The following is a 25,056-nucleotide window of genomic DNA, read 5'->3' as shown; positions in this document are numbered from 1 at the left end:
CTAAAGAAATATTTACCTCTTCTCAACTCAACTCAACCTCATTTCAATATAAAGCAATAGAAATAATGCAATATAAAGAAAAACTTTAAAACAGTAGATAACAACTCAATGTATTAGAAAATACAATATAAACTCTGTTTGTATGCAAAAATACAAAGTAAACTCTGTTGGGAGATTTTCTAACCGACAACCATCACTATAAGCTATGTGATGATACAATGTCTAGCCCACGTTGCCAGAACTCTCCTATACTTTGTGGGGGTATAGAACCTCTTAACTAATTGGATCCACTAGTCTATACTAAAAAGCAACAAAGGAATCATCTAAAAAGTATGACCTTTATCTACCCATGTTGGTTACATGGTTTATGAGGGCTGTGACTTGTTAGAACTCTTCCCCATATCGGTGTTCAATACTACTCCCAAAATATAACTTAGATAATTATGTTTTAAAGAAAACATTTCTTCTTCCTCAACTATGAGATTATTACTCAAAAGGTTTCTCTAAAATGAGATAATACTGAAAACTATTCTTGAACTCTTTAGAAATCGATGTTTTCTCTCATCTTAAATGTGAAAACATTTGCTCTTGGGAATACCTAATTCCCATATATAATTGTAAAGAAAATGAATTCAGCTCTACTCCTCCTCAACTCTGTGGTGAAGTCATTTAAATCAAATTTTAAAACAATTTGTAAAAGACTTTTTAGAATGACTCGAAAAACTCTCAAGACTTGACTCTTGGCTCTACCTTGAATTTGAATTATGAATTCAAGGTTATGATTCATGTTATGAATAATTTCTAGATGTTTAGAAGTAGTTTAGAGTATTTAGAATCGATAGGTAGCAAAGGAACCCTTTTAAAGAACTCAGACAGCTTAAACGCTGGAGAACGGGTGGGGGTAGGCGACCCTGGCACAATGAGTGGCGCAGGGCGCCAACCCTTGAACTACAGGATAGTAGTTGGGGCGCACTGACTGGCGCAGGGCGCCAGGCCCTAAACTACAAAGCATTTCTGCTAGTGCATTGGTGGGGCGACCGCCAACCCATGCCCAGTACTCGTTTTCTAACCCCAATTCACCTAGAATTGAATGGTTTCTTCCCCAATTACTTAGATTCGAATACCTAATAAAAGTACACAAGAATCTACTCAAAAATAACTCTTAATCTCCATACGATTATCTCAAAAATCACTAAGCTCATCCTAATTCAAGAACGGAAACAATACTTCAAGAAACTAATCAAGAACTCAAACTCTTCAACTTCAAGAACGAAATTGCGTTGAGAATAACATGATTGGCATGTGGGTGAACGAACCCAAGACTATGAGAACTCACATACCTCTTAGGGATCAAACCCTTGGTGAAACAACCTTCGAATCACAAGAAAACTCGATGAACACCTTGAATCCTTTCCTCCTTTCTCATTTTTTTTTCTCTTTTTTTCTCTTCTTGAACTTTCTTCTAAAACCCTAAGCGTTTTTTGATTTGTGAAAACAGAACCAAATCAGTTTAGACCCCTGAATATTACCAAAATTTATTTTAATCTGATTGGGTAAGGAAAAGACTAAAATACCCCTCATATTTTCGGGTAACTTTCCTTAATTGGACCGTCCAACTTCAAACGGGCATATCTCCCTCATACAAGCTCTAAAATTAGCAAACTCAGTGGCGTTGAAAAGAGGATTCCAAGACCTTTCATTTGATATCTTATGGGCCACCAAACTCATATTGTACTGAAAGTTATGATCGTTTAAAGTTGATCCAAAACTCATAACTTATGCCTAACTTGAAAAATTACAGATTTTTGCTATTTCCAAATTAGGTATTTCTATTTTTAGCTCTTTCAAATACCGAGGTGTTACACCTCATAGTCCCAGAACTACGTGCCCGAGTAGAATTATAAGTCCCCTCTGTTAGACATCAGTATTAGTGATCACGCCACATTCATGACTTTATACCCCTAGCAAGGTATATTGGATCCTCTCGATGAGGCGTATACATCAGACTCCACGTTTAGCTCATGTGGTTTATGTCGGTTAATAGTAGCTTCCACAGTCAAGCTCTCCTTGCATTGACCAGGTTTTCAACACTTGTATCAGTATACAATTCAGCGTGTTATCTTCATGATTAGTACTTGGTCATTGCATTCAGTTTAGTTTTTCAGTTATATTTTAGTATCTATATCTCTGCTCAAATTATGTCATTTCTCAGTTAAGCATTGTTCAACTCATATATATTTGTTCAACTTAGTATATGTATATCCTACATGCTCAGTACATTCTATGTACTGACGCATATTCTACATTACATCCTTTCATGATGTAGGTTCAGGCACTCAACATCCAGATCATGCTTAGATCGATTCTCGGTTCAACTTCAGCAACCTCAGTGGTGAGTCATCATACTTCGAAAACAATAGACATGCTTTCCATTGCAGTCTTTGATTTCAGTTTTCAGTTTTGTTAGAGTTAGCTGGGGGCATGTCCCAGCAACTCAACTCAGTTAGAGGCATTTCAGACATAGTAATAGATTCAGCTTGAGTTGTTAAGTGGTTGTTTCAGTCTTCACTAAACTCCTATTATTTTATATATATTTAGACTGGTTGTTTTTTCCCCATTTTCCTATATCTACTATTTTAGCTTCCGCATAGTCTATGTTTTACTCAATAACTTTTATTGTATGCTTAATATATGCCAAACTATTCTTAATATATGCCAGACTCAGGATTTGCTTGAGGTCACTCATGATCCTAGGTCCCGTGTTATGTCTAGCGGGTAGCCTCGGGTCATGACATGGAGGGAGATATTTCTTATTATTTGAATCTTTTAATTCTTAGAAGCTCCTTGGATGGTTCAATGTATTTCTTGACAAAAGTACAATATTTTTACTAAGTTTGAGTATTTATGTATTTACAATAGGGTGTTAGCTTATATTTTGTTCACTTTCGCATTTCATGTTCTAGTTTGAGAGTAAGGGTTCTCCTACCAAGGTGTTAGAGTAGGTGTCCGCATGATCCGGTAAATTGAATTGTGACATTTCTGCATTTCATGTTTCAGTTTGGGGGTAAAGGTTCTCCTATCTAGTATTAGAGTAGATGCCCATTGGATTGTAACAACTATGTTGGGATAGATTATAATTTTTTTTAATTGTTATGTAATGTCACATATCAGTAATTTGAAAGATAAATGTAGAAACATTATAAAAATTAGATAAAAAGTAAAATAAGATTATAATAGTTCTTTGTTCTGTAAAAAATAAAATAATTGATGTTCTTACTTTGCCTACACTTGTCTAAATATAAACAAAATGATCCGAAGGGTTCATCCAGTATAAAGGGTATTTTTACCATTTTGAATATAATTAAAGCAGAGGACCCTAGTGATGGTAATGCAAAGGTCATCTAATGTCCAAATGAAAACATGTTGTCTTCATACATGTTGCACGAGATTAATTTATTTATTAGTATCCGTAATTTTAACCTGAGATTTATTTTTTAAAAAAAATTAGAATTTACATAAGTATCTAATTGAGAATTTTGAAATATAATTAAAGTAGTGTAATTATGAATTTCTAATATTTATAATTTACTATAATAAAAGTAATTCAAATTAAAATCTTGAATTATTTTCATAATAGAAAGTTTCAATAATTAATTTAAGAGAGAAGTATTGAAAACACTTTTGAATTTGGCGCAAATTATTAGTTTCATTCCCGAACTATTGACAGTCTTAAAAACACCCCTCAACTTGACTAACTAAATTCAGGGGCGGAGCTACAGCCATCCAAGGATGGTCAGTTGAACTCCCTTCCAGCGAAAGATCACCATGTATATAAGTCAAATACTGAGTTCAAACGATATATATTTAATGTTGAACACTCTTAACATAATCTTAACATAAGTTCTTCCTGTTGGGAAAGACAAGACACTAACAAGAATGTCAGACAGGATAGCAGCGGAATAATACCCAAATCTAAACTTTCCCTTTCAAGTTGAACCAAGAGAAGACAAACCAAATCAAACAATATGAAGAATGGACAGCAAGTATATCAATCAAACTAAATCAACAAGATAAGAATAACCCAATCGCACAAGACACAACGATTTACGTGGAAAACCCTTCGATGTGAAGAGTAAAAAACCACAGGACCAAAAGCTCCACTATAAACACCAAGAGTTACAAAATTGTTCTCCAAAATTGGCCACAAAACAAGTGCCAAACAACGAGCAACAACAAATCAAGATTGCACCAAAACTAGAGAATTAAAGAAGAGATTTCACCCAAAACGCGCTACTGTTCACCCCCAAAATCAGAAGCTACAGACTTCCAAATCCGATCTCCACCGTTGAATTGCAAGAACCAGATGCTGAGAACTCCCAGTTCAAATTTGAGCACGATCCAACGGTTAACGAAGCGGCAAACTCTGTCTGAAGCGGACTGCCTGAGCAGAAAATTTCCAGAAGCAAAAACGGGATTTTCTCTTTTTCTCTCAATCTCTAAAACGAAACTCTCTTGATTTTTCTCTCTTGTGTTTCTGAAAATAAGACCAAATAAGCCTTATATATGCCACATAATATTTTGGGTTATGGGCTAAAGTGGGCTAGTCCTAATAAGACTTTTATTTATTCACATAGGAAGGGAAAAAAGATCCTAAACCCAACACTTCCTCTGGTGCAATGGCTAAGGGTTCACTTCAAAGTTCAATCTAACAGTTTTGATTTGAACCGTGCTGGCTGCACTGCATTTTTTGTTTTATTTTGAGAGCTGTTACACTTACATTTGTACACACCATTATTCTTACATCAAAAAAAATATATTTATTAATTTTAATTTACCTAAATTCTTAAATGTTTATCAAGTTTCTTAATTCTAACTATTATAATTTTAATAATATAGAGTAACAGAATAAATTATTTTAATTTTGAAATTTGTTATTATACAAATATTATGTATTTCTAATTTTATCTAACATATAATGCACTTGTAAAGGGTGAAAAAACAAAATGGCCAACATTTTACATAAAAAAAATTGTGCATATATATAACTTTAAACTCAAAGCTAAAATCGATAAATGTATTTTATCTTCTTTTTTTTAATAGAAAAAAATTCTTTGAGGGTGTGATTTATGTTTCGTATAAAGCTAGATGCATTTGTTTAATTAGTATTTCACTTTATACACAATAATTCATATATTCTTTATTATATAAAATTCAGAGAAAAAACTCGATTGTTTGTATTTCATAGTAACAAATGTTGGGATCGTTCATAGTACAATCGCTAGGTTAAAAAAATAATATTCAACTCATTTATAAAAAAAAATAATTATTCTTGAACACTCCTGATAAAATTTATGGCTCCATCACTAACTAAATTTAGATACACCTCTGATCTCCCATATGACATAGCAAGTGGTCTCTAACTCTTGTAGGAGCATAGGGCTCTTAATAAAAAGTTGAGAGAAGTGTTGAAAACACCTCTAAACTTGACGATAATTCAAGATGGTATTTCACTAATGCTGCAAGATCGGGGTGTATTTAAGTTCAATTAGTCAAGTAAAGGAGTGTTTTTTAAGGATTGTAACTAATTCAAAGATAAAACTAATAATTCGTACCGAATTTAAGAGTATTTTCAATACTTTTCTCTTAATTTATGATCCCTACTTGCCCATGTTTAATTAGAATTCAAAATCTTATTTCTAGGCGAAAAGAAAGAAAATAGGCGAGTTTTTCTTGTTCCAAAATACAAGCCTGCGTTTTTGTTCTCCTTTTTGGACTGGGATAAAGTCCTATAAGTAGGAGTCATTTCACCTAAAAAAGAGAATCAATCTTCTATAAATTTGCCATTTGGACTCACTAAAGAAGACCATAGAATTAGAGTTGAACTTAATTTAAATTATAATAATTCACACTTTAAGAGGTATTTCTTAAGTTCAATTTTCAACACACAACGTGTTTGTGTTTATTTATAGTTCATGTAAGAAGTATATTCCTGAAATATTTCCGTTAGGTACTATTTTCTAACAATTGACTTCATCAATCACACTATAAATCTAAATAAATAATATGTAATGACCGTATATTGCAATTATGTCTGCTATTTTTCTGAATTGAAGTGGCGGTTGCTAAAGAATTATTTGTATTTTTTGGTTAATATGTTAATAAACCAATGGTTCATGATTCTTGGAATCATGTTGGACCGTCATAATTAAAAAGTTTTGTATTATATGGGAACAAATTTGTATAATGTTCAAATACGTATTGCAACATTATTTTCATTGAGTTATTTTCTCATATATATGTTTTGTATATATATGTGTGAGATGGTACTTCTAATGAACAGTATGTTTTTGGAATTTTTGTCAATATAAAATGGTGCAGAGAAATTATTTTGGTGATAGGAAATTATTTTCACGATTATCAAGATTAAATAGTAATAAAGTATTAAATTTATGTGTTAGCTTAGATTGTCTTTTATATTTGATGAATTTAATACAAGTCATTTTATATTTAATATTGTTGGGTTTTATTTGCCCTGATTTCTTATCATAAATAGGTTTTTCTTTTAAAAAAATGTTTAATATTTTGACAAGTCCATTTTTTGTAGGAAAGGTTTTAGGACTCTATAAATATATGTTTGTTCCTTTTAACTTAATCTACATTCACAATGTAGTCCTAAGGTTTTGAGAGTTTTGGCAATGGGGGAGAATTTTGGGAACCTCCTTGTATTCCGAGTGAATTGGTTGAGGTTATTTCTCTCTATATTTTGTACTCTCATATTTATAGTGGATTGCTCATCTCCTTTGTGGATATAGATCGATTGACCGAACCACGTTAAATCTATGTGTCTTTTGGTATATTTCTCATTTTTCTTCTTATTCACTGTCTTTCGAGGTTTGATTTGTTAGTTTCCACATTACACCTAATTATTTCGATCCTAACAAATATAATGTCAAAATTTCTGCTTCAGTTAACATAGTTATAATTCTCAAGTTTGTTATGACCTAAAATAGCGCTAAGGGAGATAAAAGGAGATATATTGAAACTGAGATTCAAAAATGTTATAATGAATTAACAAAACAGTCATATAAACATTGGACAATTAAATTCAAACTCTTTAGATACATATGCATTCATGCATCTCGGTAACTAATCCATGGAATTGAATAAATACTCAAGCAATATATATATATANTATATATATATATATATATATATATATATATATATATAATGACTGATTATTTACTCCATGAACTTTTATATACCTAACTCAGATGAAGAAGCTATTATTAATTTAAGTTAAGTGAAAATCAAAATTCTAATTACGTTGATTCACTCATATATTACTAATTTTAGAAGAGTTAATACTAATTATCAAACTAGTCATTAAAAACACAGTGACTTATATTAAATTCATCCGATATGAAAAAAGTTCTAACCCAACACTTAAAGTTAGTACTTCATAAATATTTAATCAAAATTAAATTGTGACACTGTCTCCATTCATTCTCCCTCTATTTTAGATGTATTCCCAGAATTATGGAATCACTCGTTGAAAATAGTAATGTTCAAATGTCTAGATTCATGTTGTTTAGTTAGCTTAGGTATATGATCTTTTGTATTATTTAGATGACTTTTATGATATCAATGTGCTTATATTGAAGTGTATGTGGACGTACTTAATAGGTCTAGACTCAATTAACACCTATATCAAATTCTCCCATAATTATTACTCTCTGTTCTTATTTGCTTGTCCACTTTTGAATTGACACAACTATTAAGAAAATAATTATTGACATGGTGAGTTTATCATTTTACCCCTATTAATTATGAAGTGGATGAATTAAAAATTTAAGATTTTCAAAAAAGTTCTACCTTTTTCAAAGTAATTAATAGAGGGTATAATAGGTAAAAAATTTGTCCTTTCTTGATTTGTCAAAATGAACAAATAATTAGGGACAACTATAAAAAAAAATGTGGACAACTAATTAGGGACAGATGGAGTATGTAAGAGTGTAGTTCTTCTAATGATATGAAATGAGTTTGATAGGTCTATTACCTTCTTCCATCCTCTTAGTCATATTAGAATGTTGATTTTGACAATCTCCGCTGAAAGTGTCTTCGAGTTTGAGGACATGTTAAGCGATCAACTACTTGCAAAGAGGAGAGTAAATTCCTCTTGGTTTATGAAGAAAGAGCAATTCATTTAGAAGGAAGATATTTAAAACTCAAATTAGACGTTGAATTAAAGTAGTAAAAAAAAAATCATATGTGAGAAAAATAAAATATACTCTAAATTTTACTAGAAAGATCGTATATATTCCTACATGAATTTTTAAAAATAAAAAATCAACAAAATAAATTTTAAATTAATGTTTTGACTACCATTAAATGAAAAATGGTATATGTGAGCCACTTTTGTAATGAGTAGGGATATACGTGAGCGACTTCTATAATAATAAAGGTATATTTGAACTACTTTTTATAATGAAAGATTTATCAACTCTAAATCACAAAATTGAGGGATATATCAAACTCTAAATCAGTAAAAAAAAAAATTTCTTTTGTTAAATCTACATCGACATATCCAATAAACGAGAATTTGTACAATATTTTATTTATTAAATTGACATGTGTATCCAACAACAAATGAGAGTTTCTACCTTATGATATTTAATGCTTGACTTGTTGAAAAAAAAATACGTATATATTTATTTATTTCACAACAGGTCAAACATTAAAAATATAATAAAAATAGAAACCTTCATTTGTTGTTGACACGCATATGTCAACTAACAAATAAAATATTATCGTTTAAGGAGTTTGATAAGCTTTTTTTAAACTATTTTTCTATAAAATGAACTTAAAACTCATATCCAACATTAACAGATGAATGAAGTGGGTGTTGGATTTATGTCCACTTGATGAAGTTCATACAATCGCCAAGTACTAATTTAGTCAACAACCTATTTACAACTGGTTATCATTTCAATAAAAAAGTTAGTAGGGTAAAGCCAACTTCTAATAAAAGACCTTAATTTTTTTTTATGTGCTTATTGTGTATTGTGTAATATATTTATAAGGTATAATATTTTTAAAGTTTGTAACGAAAAACTGATAGGAATAATGTAATTAAAGTTATTTCAAGTTAATAAATTAGCCATGTATATGCAATACATTACCTTAGATCTTATTGCATAGTAAATTTTATCTAATAATATGAAGATTTGAGTAGTTTAATTCAAGGTCTAAAAAATTTTTACTATTGAAGAAAAATAAATAATATTTTTTTTAAAGGAAAAAAATTCGGGCCCCAAAATTTTTGTGGTGCTTAACATAATGTCAAGATTTCTCCGTCAATTAACATAATTATGATCCTCAAGTTTATTTTGACCCAAAATAGTGCTAACGGAGATAAAAGAGACATTTAAACAAAGATTGAAAAATAATATAATGAATCAACAAAAAAATCATATAAACATCAGATGATTAAATTCAAACTCATCAAATACATATGCATTCATGCATTTCAGTAATTAATCGATGGGATTGTAGAACTACTCAAGCAATACACATATATAATGACTGATTATTCACTTCATTAACTTTTACAAACCTAACTCAAATGAAGAATCTATTGTAAATTTAAGTTAAGTGAAAATCAAAATCCTAGTTACATTGATCCACTCATATATTACTCATTTTAAGAAAGTTAATACAAATTATCAAACTAACGATTAAAAATATGACTTGTATTCAATTCATCCGATATGAAAAAAGGTCTAACTCAAACACATAAACTTAATACTTCATAAATATTTAGTCAAATTTGAATTGTGAAACTTTCTCCATTCATTCTCCCTCTATTTAGACAACTTCCTTGAATTATAGATCATTCGTTAAAAATAGTAAACTTAGATGTTCATGAGTCTAGGTGTCACGATCCAACCCGTCAGGTTGTGTGGACACCTACTCTGACACCTAAGTAGGAGAAATCTTACACCCTATTTAAATCATGAAATGCAGAAACAACCCGTAAGTAAATTAAATATCCTGTTTAATTACAAAAATACTCAAAACTTGTCAAACAAGGTATTTTTGTAAAGAAAACATTGAACCCTCCCAAGTAACTAGTCTAAAAAGGTACAAGAGATTCTAAGAGATAACAATGTTCAGAAAATACTAATAAGACACGGCTCCCACCATAAGAAAAGAGATAGAAGTTGTTGGAGATCATCTTTGTCTTCGCTTAAAAAACATCATTGATCCTACAACCAGCCTATGCCAAGTGACATAACAAGAGTAGTATCAGTACAAACAACACATGTTGGTAGGCATCATCGGTTGAACCGAATCCACCGTATAATAACATGCAAATAATCAAAAAAATATGAAACTTGAGATATAACTAGGACCCCGATCCTTCAATCACTACCCTTACTACCACGTAGTAATACCTTGAAACTCATACGCTCTATCTCAAATCATTCCACCTTCTTTCGCTATCAACTCTACCATCTAGGTCATTCCACCCTCATATTAGATCACAACCTAACCCTCTATGACATAGATAATTTCCAAACCACTCTTTCTGCCAACACTAAAATTCCTCTACTAATTTTGTTAATAAGTCTACTACTCTCCCTTAAGCTCTCATGCCAACACCTTGACCCTTGACCCATTTAGTAAACCGCCTGGAAATCTCTTACTAAACAGCTTGACTCAAATCCCCCTTATCATATATGTTCTAAATCACTTTAACAACCATAACACACCTAACAAATAAGTTATACACCAAACACTCGGTCATTGGTCTGACCTAATAACCACAACTTAGTAAGCATATAACTTAAAATTATAACAACAGTCAGAAATAAGAACCTAACTCCCAGTCCTCATCAAGTGTGGCAGCGGAACCAGGAGGTATTGGTATCAATTCCGTTTCGTTCCGATTTGTTACCGGTCCGGTTTCAGCCTGGTAGTCTGTCACAACCCAGACCGTCGTGAGTGGCACCCACACTAACCCTCTGGTGCGAGAACCGTTACTACAACCCAACTAACCAAATTAACAAAAACTAAAGCATTTAAAGATACATAAGCAAGTTTAAATGTCTAAAGGAAAAATAGGGAGTTCCCATAAACTCCGAAATCTAACAAAACAATTGCAGAAAAAATGCCTAGAACCTGAAAGTCAATGTACCAAAACATCTAAAGTTCAACAAGTCTACGAAAATGGGTATAACCCAAACTTAACATAAGAAATCTAAAGTACTAATCTAAGTCTGAAGGAAGTGGACATAAACAAAAAGAGAACTCATGGCAGCCCGGAAGAACTGCTCACACTTGAATTCGATGTTGATCACTGATCTCCTAAACGAGGTCTTTCAGTAGTCGCCTGAACATGCCCTGTACTCAACAAAGAAAGAGCTAGTGCAGTTTCGGTACACAACCACAGTGTACTGGTAGGATCACGTGGCTATTCCAATAAGCACAACATATATCAATAATCACAACAAGGTAAATATGACATGCACAAAATGTAAACACATATACCGATTATCAATCATGAACAACTCATAATTCCACATTCTCTTTAATACACATATACAACAAGTCATTGGTCCTCTCACAGAATCCATACTTAAACTGTTAGTGTACCAAATCGTGACACCCATTTCAAGTTAGTGTGTTGGATCGTGACATCCGTTCCAATAAGTTATTAAGTTATATTGATAATTTGTAATTTAAATAACTTAAGTTTGTAATTTAAAAAATTAAATTAAAAATAATTTACCGGGACCAGACCAGACCAGACCGAAATCGAGATGAATCGTTATCGATATACCGATACCAAATCATGATACCGTTTTATTTCGAGTACCGGTTTAATGTATCCCATTCCGTTCTGAATACTACAGGACCGGAACGGTACTAGAACGGTAGTGGTACAACCCAGTTCGGTGCCCAGTCTTAGATGAGAGCATAGAAAAGAAAGAAATTTGAGTGCTTGATAAACTATATTCCCCTAATAGAATTTAAAACATTGTGTCTTAGACTTAGGAATAATGAAAAAAGACTGAAACAACCTTAGTTAAAAAATTGTCGAAAACCTTCCACGAGGCCATCTATAGTTTGTAGTTTGATCTACGGGCCGTAAATACCATCCATATAAGTCATACTGAAATTTTGAGTTTCTAAAGTTTATTCTACTGGCCCAAATTATGGCCCATAAACGGGTTTACGACCTGTAATCAGATCCATGGAAATCAGGCCCAAAAACAAGTTCCAGAATTTCATTTTACAATCCCAAATTACGGCATGTAGATGATTTTATGACCCGTAACTGGGTTCGTAAGAATCTGACCAAAAAAACTCGGTCTCTAAAGTTGGTTTTACCAGTCCAAACTATGGGTCTTACTTCAATTTACGATCCGTAAATGGAATTCGTAGTTGTCTGACTTAGAAAATTATGTTGGGGTAGTCTCTGGTAAATCGTTCATAACATTTTAGTCCAAACTTCGTTTGATGCAAACTAGGTAGTGTTGGAAAGATGATTCATAGACCTTTAATTTGATAGTTTATGGGGCACCTAATTTATTATGTGTTGAGATATATGGTTGTTTGAAGTTGACCCTTATATGAACTTATGCGAAAAACTTAGTGGGTAGGAAGGTTCTGAACTCAACTTAGTACCATAGGTCATTCCCTAAACCACTTCCAATACACTTTCCACACATAAGAATAAACCTTAACACATAAGCACAAGTAGGTCATCACCTGATTCAAGCTTATATATTTACGACGAAAGATTCAGATTCTAAGAATACAGTTGCGAGGTGTTACAGAGCTAGGTTTAGAAATAATAATAAGACACAACTCCTACTATAAGGAAAGAGAGGTAGAAGTTGTCAGAGATCATATTTATCTTTGCATAAGAAAATCACTAATCCTGCAACCAGAATATGTCAAGTGACATAGCAGAATCAGTACAAACAACACGTACTAACAGGCATCATCCGCAACCCAAATCAACCATATAATAACATGCAAATAATCAAAGAAACGTGAAACACGAGATATAACTAGGACCCTGATCCTTCAATCACCATCCTTACTACCTCGTAGTAATTCCTTGAAACTCATACATTCTATCTCAAATCAATTCACCTTTTTCCCCTGCCAACTCCACCATTTAGGTCATTTTATCCTCATATCAGATCAAGATCTAACCCTCTATCACATAGAGATTTTCTGAACCACTTGTTCTACCAATGTTAGAGTTCTACTAACTCTGTTAAAAGATCTACTACTCTCCCTCAAGGTCTCATGCCAACACCCTAGCGCTTGACCCTTTTAGTAAACCGCCGACAAGACTCATACTAAATCACCTTGACTCCAATTCCCCTTATCAGATATGTTCTAAATCACTTTAACAACCATAACAGTCCCAATAAATAATTTATACACCAAACCCCCAGGTCATTAGCCTGACCTAATAACCACAACTTAGTAAATAGATAACTTACAATTATAACCACTGTCAGAAACATGACCCTTACTCACAGTCCTCACCTGAATTTAACATTCACATGAAGCATGTCCTATGTGACCATAGCCAATACAACAAGCCATACGTGATTCATCATATCTTTCAAGTAACCCGGACCACCAAGGATCCCTATGACATCATTTATAATGTTTAATATGGAAATCTGATCTATACAGAACCATCCCAACATTTAAACACAAATCCTGCCCACTCATGGAACACCATGTAACAACCATAATACTAAGAAATAAACACGATTCACTGTGGAATCAATATACAAAGAATAGTCAAACATGTACTAGGCGTGGCATATAAGCCAACCAATAGTATCCCGTACCAGGCTTGGTACCGGAGCCAACAAATGATATCCCATACCAAACATGGTACCTGAGCCAACCGATAGTATCTCATACCAGGCGTGGTACCTGAGCCAATCGAATGATATTCCATACTAGGCGTGGTACCCAAGCCAACAGATAGTATCTTATATCAGATGTGATACCTGAGCCAACTGAATGATATCCCATATCAGGCATAATACCTGAGTCTACCAATAATACATACCAAGCGTGGTACTCGTTCTAACCAAGAGATATCCTATACCAGGTGTAGTACCCGAGCCACTGACAGTCACACAAACACAATCAAAATCACAATGAAATACAATCACACTTGTCACACAAGTAAATAAATCGCTTGCATAGGATGAGATTGCCAACAATTCATTATTTCACATTTCACCCTTATGTTTTTCCCAACATGCATTGTACAGTTTTCACTACAATGTAGTTAATATGCATACATAACATACATTAGGAAACAACAACCATCACCTACTTCAGGATGACTCTTTTCGGACAATTTTTATGGTTTATAACTCATAACCCACATGTTACCACCCTAGGACAATACCCAACAACATTTGTAAGATTAGCATCATCGAATTAAGTATCTTACCACCCTAAATAATTGTGATCCACACATTCGTCCACCCAAACTCCATGCCCAAAGGACTATACATGCAAACTTCTGACAATTCACAAGTATTATACGGGTAAAGAAAGGTCTAACTATTTAGTTTAAAAAGCCTAACCTACCGGACGTCAGGCAACTACTGAAAAACTCTGAGCACAAGTTTCTGGCTTTGTGTGTGTGAAACCTGGCGGAGGTAGACTGGAATTCCATGGGTTTTGACCCTCCTCATGATGAAATCCTTCCCCTCCATGGTTTCCAAGCTTGGAGAACCTTTTGTAAGGTTTTGGAGTAACCCTCGTTTGTTTTTACCACAGAAGAGGAGTAGGAAAATTGAAAGAATTCACGTTTTCAAGTTTTTGCCCTCTCTGACCCCGTTATAGCGGCTACCACGACACTATGGTAGGATGATGTCAGTCCGGATCAATTTCAATTTCCAAGATTTCATCATGTCACCCCAAATTTAAAATTGGCGATGTAATTAAAAAATTCCTAAGACTCCACACGAGGTGCTTTAAATAATGACGGAACAGATCATTACACTAGGTTCATTTTTTTTGGTTAACTTAGGTATATGATCTTTTGTATTGTTTAGGTGACTTTTATGATATCAATGTGATTAGATTCAAGTGCATGTTAGCCTACTTAATAGGTCTCAGTTAACACCTGTATAAACTTCTCTTACAATGTTATGTAAGAGTGGAGTTTTTCTAATGATATGAAGTGAGTTTGGTATGTCTATCTCCTTCTTCCATCCTCTTTGTGCCCGCTTATATTTCCCCACCAAGTCAAATCAGAATGTTGATTTTGACAATCTCCATTGGAAGTGTCTCCAAGTTAGAAGACATGTTAAGCGATCAGCTACTTGCAAAGAGAAGATCTTGGTTTGTGAAGATATATACAAAAGCTATGCCACAGTCCCAAACAAGGTAGGAGATACAACACAGACATATACAAATGATATCAACTGAGATCGTTAACAGACATATAAAAGTCTATATGACAAGGCGAGAGCTTCAGACAAACTTAAGCTAGAAGAGAGTGTTTAAGTTATGTGCATCGACATTGTAAAAAAATAAATACAGCATGAACTAAATTTGACATACAGCAATAGGTAGCTCTCCATAAGAGGCCTAATAAACCTTGAAAATAAAGTAATAACCTGCTGTAAGCAGTAAAATTGCACTGATAGCGTCACGAATATTCACTCTCAGTGAATATAACTTTAATCCAAAGATAGCAAAGCTCATTTTAGCGCAACAGTCCAATTCATGTTATCCGTTGCCAGTCCCATTTGTAGGCTTGTAAGTGTAGAATATAATTGCTTTGATACACGACCAACCCCATCACTTCCATATGATACCCTGCACAAATGTAAGCCAGAATGTGCGTGATCCAGACATATACGAACGTTCACATGGGTATTCATGCACTGACAAAGCAACTAACTTTAGAAATCATAATGTATATGCTCATGGCCATCTCAAATTCTGCAGCAGGAGACAACTAAAGAGATAACACACTGAAATGGATAGTATCTGGATAAAAAAGTCTATCTAGATCCATTCCGATTTATGTAGATACCTTTCCCCAAGATGAGTAATGCTGCCAACAGGAGATACAACCACTGCAGTTCCTGTGCAGAACACTTCATCAGCATCAAGCAATTCGTCCACAGACACTTGCCGTTCTTCAACCTGCATATTGAAATCATTATGGTCTTAGAATAATAGTTTTGTGATACATGAAGTATTTAGTTACCAGCTCAGCCAAGTGAACTAGAAGAAAATTAAGGGAATGGTAACGTGAAGTCCATCACTATGTCAGGAACTTAATCATCAAAGCGTCTTTGCTACGAATTTGACTCACCATGGCTAGAGCTAAACTTGAAAGATTCTAATTTTTCTCCTAGCCAGATGACCAACATATATGCAATAGTCATGAACGGCTCAATTCTATCATTCAATAGAATTGAAGTTCTACCTAGGTGATTTAACCAATGCAGAACCATTTCCCTTAAAGGCTTGTTGCATAAATCTGAGATTATAAGTCGAATTTTTTATTGCTAAAACATGATAACAACTCTCAGTTACCTAAGTCTTGAATAATCCGTTTGCTACGTTTCTTTTTCTCATCCATTGGAACTGTAAAATTTGTAATGATATCCCTTTAGCTAAGCTCAGTATTGTATATGTTAGTTGGTAGAATAAGCACAATATTCGTTGATTTCTAGACTGGGGTTCGTTACAAATATGATGAACACCATCTTCAAGTCTTCCTGAGGTAAGCTAGAGGGTTTATAAATATCAAGAAATTTAATTTGGAAGGAAAAAAAAGAAGAGAAGGAACTCCAATTGCTTGCACATATGAAACACAATAAAGTATATTTTTGAAACCCTAATGATATGGCAAGTAGGATTAGATTAGTCTCAAGCATGTTTTGTATTAGACAAATGGAAGGGGGCTTACCTGGAACCCTTGGCTTAGAGCTACGTCAATTATGCTCTTTCGTGTGATACCAGGAAGAATGGTTCCTTTAATTGCAGGAGTTGCTATCAGATTACCCTGAGAAATAGTATATAGAAACATAGTTGCCTTCATCATTATGATAATTTGCAAAGAAGTCTGTTTGGAGAAGTTAAAAGATCCTTGTAGGAAAAATGCCACTGCTTGACAAATATCTTGGTGAATCTATAATTTTTATTCTTGCCTAAGACTAGCAAATGTTTCGATTGGCCGACTACACATGCCAAGAATTTACACACATTCACCGGAAGGAAAGAGCTCTTTCTTTTCGAAAAAAAGGAAGAGAAGTCCATTTGTGTTTGACAGGAGACAATGATGAGCTAACCAGTATGTAAGCCAAAATGGGAAAGGATAAAAAGGATACGAAATAAGAGGTTACTATAAAAAATCTCCGGGCGCATATTTCTTCGGCATTAACCTTAATGAAAATACTAAAAGAATGGTTTTGGTGCACAGATAAAAATTTTTTTTGAGAAGATGCACAGATAAAATTGACGTAATAATATACCTTTACGATGAAGACATTACAAGAGGAAACCTCCTCTAGGTATCTTTTGTTAACAGAATCAAGGTACAGAACATCAGAGTAGGCTTTTGCTTTAGCAGCACTCTGTGCCTTCAGAACCTACATTTACATACCCAAAGATGAAAATGAAGTAATCAACAATTGCAGATTTGATTATCCATATACAATAGAAACTACGTCTTGATCCTAAGCTAGTTTTGGTCAGCCATATGAATCCCTATATCCATTTCGGTCCATTTAGACCCATTTCATTCTAGAATTATACGTTAGGCATCAAATAATTAGTAGAAGCACAAATGTTTTTCTTCTCATGATCACAGCTCGCCTATAAAGTTAGGTGTTTCCATCAAATAATAAGATAATAAAACTGCAGATCCCCTTGTAAACACATCAAGTGTAAAACAAGAGTGAAAGGCTCAAAAGTTTAGAGGAATAAGAGCTTGCTAGATGGAGTGCAGAAGTTCAAGGGTTAAGCTGAACGGAGAGATGTATTGTATATTCAAGGAATGAACAAAGGGTGAGGATGACATCAAAAATACAAAAAGGACAAGCAAGCTTAGTAGGAACTCATGAATATTTATCTGTCAATCCCCAAGAAGAAAATGAAACTAAGGCTCCAATACTTTGTGTTGCATAAGCAGATATCTGAAAAAAAAATAAAAAAATCCGTAAACCTAGCTTACTGCAGCATAATTTCCGATAGTCTTGACACCTCCAGTACCGCCAGGAGTTGCTCGATGCATTTCTGTCTCAATTACCAAATTTATTGGTGCCATACCTTCCTGCCAAGAAAGTAAAAAATGAAGTGACGATAGAGAGTACCCAATGCATAACATGATTATTAGAACACAAACATGGAATTCTACAACAAAAGATGACATGTTCACTTGAAGATTGAGAATTAACAATAAACCTACATCTTCCTATCCTTTATGTATAACTTACCAACACCATAACCTTTTGTCTTGAAAGTAGTATGAAGATTGTGAGATAATGTATTGTAACTTGTTAACTTTTTGCTTTCGCATCAAATTTTCACTTCATACACCAGCTGTAGTTGACAGTCCCGAGATTTGCCACAACCATCATCAAGGACTTAAATTCATACAAATTTTTGAACATTTCAGAATTTAGTCAAAAAGGAATTCAGATCTAATGAATATTCTTGTATCATTCACAACAAAACTTCATAACCCAACACCTTATGTCTAATTCCAATCCTTCTCATGATACTCAATCAGCAACTCAAACTTTCCTATAACCATATGAAATATAATAAACAGCAGAACAGGGGAAACAATTGCATATGTAATTTGTGCTCCCCATCCCCTCTGGACAATACTTATAAAACATTTTTTTTCTCAACAGGTTAAAACCAATAATATCATAGATCCTGATGAACTTAAAACAATTATCTCTTCACATAATTTAGCAGAAAAGATTTCCTTGTTTATAGGCTTAGGCTTTTATAAGTGAAGTATAATTTGTACAAAAGACCAAATGACTTATCCTTTTACATATCCAATGGGAATGAACATTGACAGAAGTTTTATCAGGGTGGTTTATGGGAAAAGTTATTTCCCAATCAGAATGGTGAATTCATCATTGATTTTTTTAACATAATGTTAGTTAGCTGAATAAGTTTTGAAACTTTTCGCAAAGATGGAAGTATTCCTTGAAAGAGATAATTGACTTGATGGGTAATCTCATACACATAGGGGAAGATATATAACCCTTTTTTTCAAAATAGGAAAGGTTTTTGATACATGTATTAAATGCAGTTGTGTGTGATCCCCAGGCAATTAACCAAATGATTTCAGAGTCCGATGATTTTTGTTTTGAAGCTCTCTTAAGTAAAGGTGCAAGCACTTTTTACCAATGATAAACATTTTCATGGAATGTGATATGTAAGAGAAAAACTGAAATACCAAACAAGGATAACACTAAAAGTAAGGTTAAAATCTATACATGCATCCTTTGTACACAATTATGCAATTTTCAAAACGATAAACACAGTTTAATTACATCTCAAACATGTTTTATGCCTTACTATAACCCGTGAAGCCTATTCCTTTGTATATATGTGAGATTAATAAAGGTTGGGACTTGTTCCTGTATGTTTCTGTGGTGCTATTATTCATATGCTGCCTAAGAAAACAGTCTAAGGACTTAGCCGAAAATTTTGTGTGTGTGTGTAGGCTGAAGTTAAGCAGAGTGTGCAGACTGCCTAGCAGTGGTGACGAAGAAAAAAATCACCCCTATATCAATGTATTCAACTTTTAAGTAGTCAAAGGTCACATTTATGACAATACAAAAGCTAGTTTGCTCATTAGCAGAAGGAAAAACAAAAAGGAGAAGAAATCCTAAAAGATCTATGCCTATCTCATAAGAAAAAAAAAAGGAAGCAGATGCACATGTACGCCAAGGATGCGTAAAAAAGTACCTTAAAATAATTTCCCACAGGTGATACATAAATCAGGAATGTGTACTCAGGAGCTGGAGCAACACCAACAATAGCTCCACTACCCATAAGCAGTGGTCTTATGTATAATGAGCCTTTACCTGGTGGAGGAATCTGAAGGAATTGAAAAAGGAAACCAGTCAGGACAGGAATCACCCAACAACAAGATTACTGACTAAAACGTTGAATTGTCACATTTACCCATCTTTCATTTGCTAAAACAGTGGCTTTTACTGCTTCCACAAACTGTTCAACAGATGGTGAAGGCATGCATATACGTTCTGCTCCCATCTTCATACGCAGAGCATTTTCTTCGGGTCGAAACAGCAATATATTACCATCATGTCTTTTATAGGCTTTTAAACCTTCAAACAATCCCTATCAATATTTCTAAAAGCATTTTAAGTAGAGTATGACAGACGAAAGTGGAGCAGTAATCATTAAAATGAATAGCATAAGCAATATATTTAAGATTAAGAAAAAAACACCAGCAAGTTGCAAAACAGACCTGTCCATAATTTAATATCCCAGAAGCTGGGCTCAACTCAATATTCCCAAAACGTTGTAGCTCGCCCTTAGAAAAGTTCCCATCTTGAGAACATTTCATGCTATACATATAATCAGTAGGCATAACCCCAAAGCCGAGGTTGTCCCAATCGATGTTGGCAAATGAGTGTGTTGCACTGCTTTTATAAAGAAAACACTTTTTATCAGTTGTCCACTAGTGATTAAACAAGCAAAGCACTAGATCTAGAGGCACTTGATAGATGATCGGAAAATAAAAAATTGTATAATTAGAGGAAAATGTGTTGTTGATGCATCAATGTTACTAAGCTCTAGTTATATGCTTTTGTTTCTTATGGTTGCTGAACTCTGAGGTCGTCTCACAGAACAAAGGTTGGTTCAAGGTGGGGAGATTTAACCACCTCACTTTGTAAGGTTGAAAAATGAACATCCGATAAAAGCTACTTTTAAGAACATTAGTTGAGAATGTTGAGATATTATTCTTCTTCCAAACTGTATGATCTTCAATATATACAGTGACTAGCCTATGATCCAATGAGGTCCCTGAGGTTAAGGTCTTACCCCAAAGAAAAATAGGTTTTAACCCCCATAAAAGCATATTCATCTCCGCGTTTATTTTGGCTATCCATCACTAGTTTGTAACAACGTATAACATACTAGTTCTGGGCAATAAAGCTACCTAAATTCAGGTAGTGTGAATCTTCATGCACTTACATTAAGCTTAGCTAAACACAACATTGAGCAGTAGTTAATTGATTTATGTATTTTAAATTATTCTAATTTCGCATAATAGCCACACAGGAAATGCTGAACAAGTTGAACTCACAAATAAAACCTTAAATATTAAAGCAGCATATGGTAGTACTTCCATTGTGATATCGATTCAATTTCGTCATGTATCAATCGAAATGTACTAATCAAAACAATAATGAAGTGAAGATATGTATCGGAAAACTGAAAATCAGTAGAACGGGAAGAAAAAAATACCTAGCAGAATAAGCCACCTGAAAAGCACTCCCATCGTTTATGGAGCAATTATAACTATAAGAAGCAAAATGTGACTGCTTCTGAAACTGTATAACATTAGAAAATTAACAAATCAACACTTAAATTACATGAACCAAATAACAGAAACAAGTATAGATAATACGTTACAAAAAAAAAAAAACACAAATATAAGCATAGATATTTCGAATTGAAAGTAACGTAGGTGAAAAGAGTGATTCACTCCTTCAATTTTCATATTTGACTAGAGTTCTCCGGTTCGAGCCTTACATCCAATTTATTCAAGTAAAAAAATAACCAAAAAAAAAAAAGGACATTAGTGTAGGGGAGCAAAAACCTTGAGAGGAAGAGGAGAAAAATGGCGCTTATAGGTGGAGGAAGAACAAGAGAGAAGATTATTAACGGCGGTTCGTGGTGGCCGGAGAAGGTGGTGGAAAGTGGGATTCCGGTGAAGCCCTGCTAATGCGCCGCCGCTCTCCATTGATTTGTTCTTCTTCTTCTACGACTGGAGCCGTTTCGTTTGTCACTCACACTTTCAGTGTTTTCTTAATTTTTCTAATTCTTTTGTTTTGACACGTACTGCAATTTGTTGACTAATTATAAATGCAATCCACGTACTTCAATACTATCTTCCCAAAAAAAAAAATCGTTTTAATTTATTTGACTTAATACAAACTTTAAAAAAATAAAGGGAAACGGCCTAATATAACACCCAATTTTGCTATTTAGAGCTCATATTCCCTCGTTATAAAAGCAGATCATATATATATACCCCTATTGTTATACAAATGTCTCACATATACCTTTTTCCTCTAACGAAAATGAATAAAATAATTTTAATTTAATTTTTAAATATTTTGTTAAAAAATATAATCCCATATGGGTATATTTAATCATCTCACATATTTTTTTTTGACTATTTTTTTCAATGAATAATTTAAATTTATTATTTTGATGGTCAACTTTATTAATTATGTTTCACTAATTTTCTTGTAAAATTTAATATAGATGACCCAATTTATTTTTTCAAATACAAAAACTAAATTACAATACAGACTAAAAAATAGTCTTAAATTATAATATAGCCACAAAAAATTTAGTTTTAATTTTTTTCTTTACATTAAGGAATGAAAGAAAAAAAATAAGAATAAAAAATTCAAATAATGATAATCAAAGAAGTCAAAAAAATAATTTATGTATGAAAAAGATTAAAATATGCTTTTGACCTTTGCTAGAAGGATCTTATATATGCCCCTACATGGATTTTTTAAAAATTAAAAGTCAAAAATATAAATTTAAAACTAATATTTTCACTTTCGTTATATAAAGGGTATATGTGAGCTCATTTTGTAACTGTAGGGGTATATGTGAGCCATTTGTATAATAGTAAGAGTATATATGAGTTACTTTCATAACGAGCGGTATATCGCTCCAAATGACAAAGTTGTGGGGTATATCAGACCATTTCCCCAAAAATAAAAAAGAATTTTGAATTTTGTGGTATAAAATTAAAGATTTATCTCGCTGTTAAACATGTTAGTTGGAAAGTTGAAATTAAAAAATTATTCTAAAAAATGTCATTCTTTTTTAAACGGACTAAAAATGAAAGTAGATCAAACAATTTTTTAAAAAAAATAAACACAGGGAATATATATTTTGTTCATTAACTTTTACTTATCTATTATTAAAAAAAAAACACATTTTTACTTTTATGGTGACTTTTAACATATCAAGAAACAAACATATATATTTTCATGTTTTATTTTAAACATTAATTACGTATTATTCAAATCATTTTTTACGATTTAAAATTAAATATTAATTAATATAAATATTATGATAAAATATTTATATTAATTATTATTTTCTAAGAGCCGTGTAAAATTCAAAACAAATAAATAAAAATGAATGGAAACAGTTTATACTAGTGTTTTCTTATTGGGAATATTAACCAAATTGATAACAACGTTTATAGTATTTTGTCAAATATTTAATTCAAAAAACGTTTATACCACTTTGCTTAGCTTTCAATTTTGTAGCAGTCTTAATTTGTTTTAAGTTTCGTACGTTCAATTATTTATAGTTAGTTTCTATGTGATTATCTAAACACGAGATATATTTAACCAGAGAGCGAAAAGAATTGGTAATAACTTTGTGGAAGGAGAATTCTCTCACGTAATTTGGGTAGGTTGGGAGAGAGGAAATTAAACTAATTAATAAGTTGTTTTGAACTAAAAAATTGGATAAGTCTCAGAGTGGATTTCTGATATTTGCTTAATCCTGCCCTTTAATTGAATGATGGTATTGGTGTAAGGAAAAATTATTAGTATAAATTAAGGTGAGTTAACCTAACTTGATGTGATGTTCTAACAAATTAATTGTCTTTACTATTGAAGTGCATCAAGGATGAGGAAGGCAAAGTATTGGTGGAAGAGTCCTCCATCAAACAGAGATGGCGAAGATACTTTCACAAACTTTTAAATGAAGAAGGGGACGGAGACATGGTGTTGGGTGATTTGGCGCACTCTGAAAGACTTCGGGACTTTGGGTACTGTAGGTGTTTTAGGATCGAGGAGGTTATACGTGCTATTAGTAGGATGAGTAGGGGAAGAGCGACTGGACCCGATGAGATTCCGGTGGAATTTTGGAAGAGTACGGACAAGGCAGGTATAGAGTGGTTAACTGGGCTGTTTAATGTTATTTTTAAGACAGCAAAGATGCCTGATGAATGGAGGTAGAGTACAATGGTTCCGTTGTATAAGAACAAGGGTGATATCCAAAACTGTAACAACTACAGGGGTATCAAACTGCTAAGCCATACTATGAAGATTTGGGAAAGAGTGGTGGAGATGAGGGTGAGAAAAGGGTGTCCATTTCTGAGAACCAGTTTGGATTCATGCCGGGACGATCGACTACCGAAGCCATTCATCTTATGCGAAGAATGGTAGAAAAATATAGAGAAAGGAAGAGAGACCTACATATGGTGTTCATTGACCTTGAAAAGGCCTATGACAAAGTACCGAGGAATGTCCTCTGGAGGTGCTTGGAGGCTAAAGGTGTCCTGATGATTTATATTAGGGCGATAAAGGACATGTACGGTGGAGCCAAGACTCGGGTTAGAACGGTTGGAGGAGACTCGGAGCATTTCCCAGTTAAGATGGGGCTGCATCAGGGATCAGTCTTTAGCCCTTTTCTATTTGCTTTGGTAATGGATGAGTTGACGCGGTCTATTCAGGAGAAGGTCCCATGGTGTATGTTATTTGCGGATGACATAGTACTGATCGATGAGATGCGGGACAAAGTTAATGCGAGGCTGGAGGTGTGGAGACGAACGCTGGAGTCCAAAGGTTTCAGGTTGAGTAGGACCAAAACGGAATATTTGGGGTGCAAATTCAGTGATGCGTTGGATGAGGCAGATGGGGAAGTGAGACTTGACACACAGATCATTCCTAAGAAAGAAAGTTTTAAGTATCTTGGGGCTGTAATCCAAGG

General features: G+C 33.5%; 2 protein-coding genes and 1 pseudogene across 7 annotated transcripts in view; 1 reads left to right on the top strand and 2 right to left on the bottom strand.

The window, feature by feature from the left end:
• Positions 1-25,056, bottom strand: part of LOC125859849 (uncharacterized) — a 662,179-nt gene that overhangs the window by 9,008 nt on the left and 628,115 nt on the right. The gene's annotated exons all lie outside the window — the stretch shown is intronic.
• On the bottom strand, positions 15,474-22,139 carry LOC125859846 (branched-chain amino acid aminotransferase 2, chloroplastic-like). Of its 6 annotated transcripts, none has more exons than XM_049539687.1 (11): positions 21,902-22,131; positions 21,615-21,632; positions 21,547-21,581; positions 20,543-20,720; positions 20,236-20,412; positions 20,017-20,148; positions 18,257-18,355; positions 17,556-17,672; positions 16,991-17,086; positions 16,106-16,218; positions 15,474-15,885 (listed from the first exon to the last, which is right to left on the bottom strand). In XM_049539687.1, the coding sequence occupies exons 1-11, from the start codon at positions 22,043-22,045 to the stop codon at positions 15,768-15,770; spliced, it is 1,227 nt and encodes a 408-aa protein (XP_049395644.1). In that variant the 5' UTR covers positions 22,046-22,131; the 3' UTR covers positions 15,474-15,767. The 6 variants fall into 6 exon arrangements, with proteins under 6 accessions (XP_049395644.1, XP_049395645.1, XP_049395641.1 ...); XM_049539688.1 differs by having other exon boundaries at positions 20,543-20,717; positions 21,902-22,130; XM_049539684.1 differs by having other exon boundaries at positions 20,543-20,717; positions 21,547-21,632; positions 21,902-22,139.
• The window catches only part of LOC125859107 (uncharacterized), a 6,247-nt pseudogene continuing 5,256 nt past the window's right edge, over positions 24,066-25,056 (top strand).

Source organism: Solanum stenotomum, chromosome 3 (assembly GCF_019186545.1).
Source record: "Solanum stenotomum isolate F172 chromosome 3, ASM1918654v1, whole genome shotgun sequence".
NCBI lineage: Eukaryota > Viridiplantae > Streptophyta > Magnoliopsida > Solanales > Solanaceae > Solanum > Solanum stenotomum.
This window is presented reverse-complemented; position numbering and strand designations above follow the sequence as displayed.

Bases quoted from the DNA above. Each gene is read 5' to 3' on its own strand.
- LOC125859846 (XM_049539683.1), bottom strand. From the start codon at position 22,045: ATGGAGAGCGGCGGCGCATTAGCAGGGCTTCACCGGAATCCCACTTTC. The intron at 21,633-21,901 runs GTTTTTGCTCCC...AATGTTATACAG, and splicing joins TTTCTCCTCTTCCTCTCAAG to TTTCAGAAGCAGTCACATTT. The intron at 17,673-18,256 runs GTAAGCTAGGTT...ATGTAAATGTAG, and splicing joins CTATCGGAAATTATGCTGCA to GTTCTGAAGGCACAGAGTGC.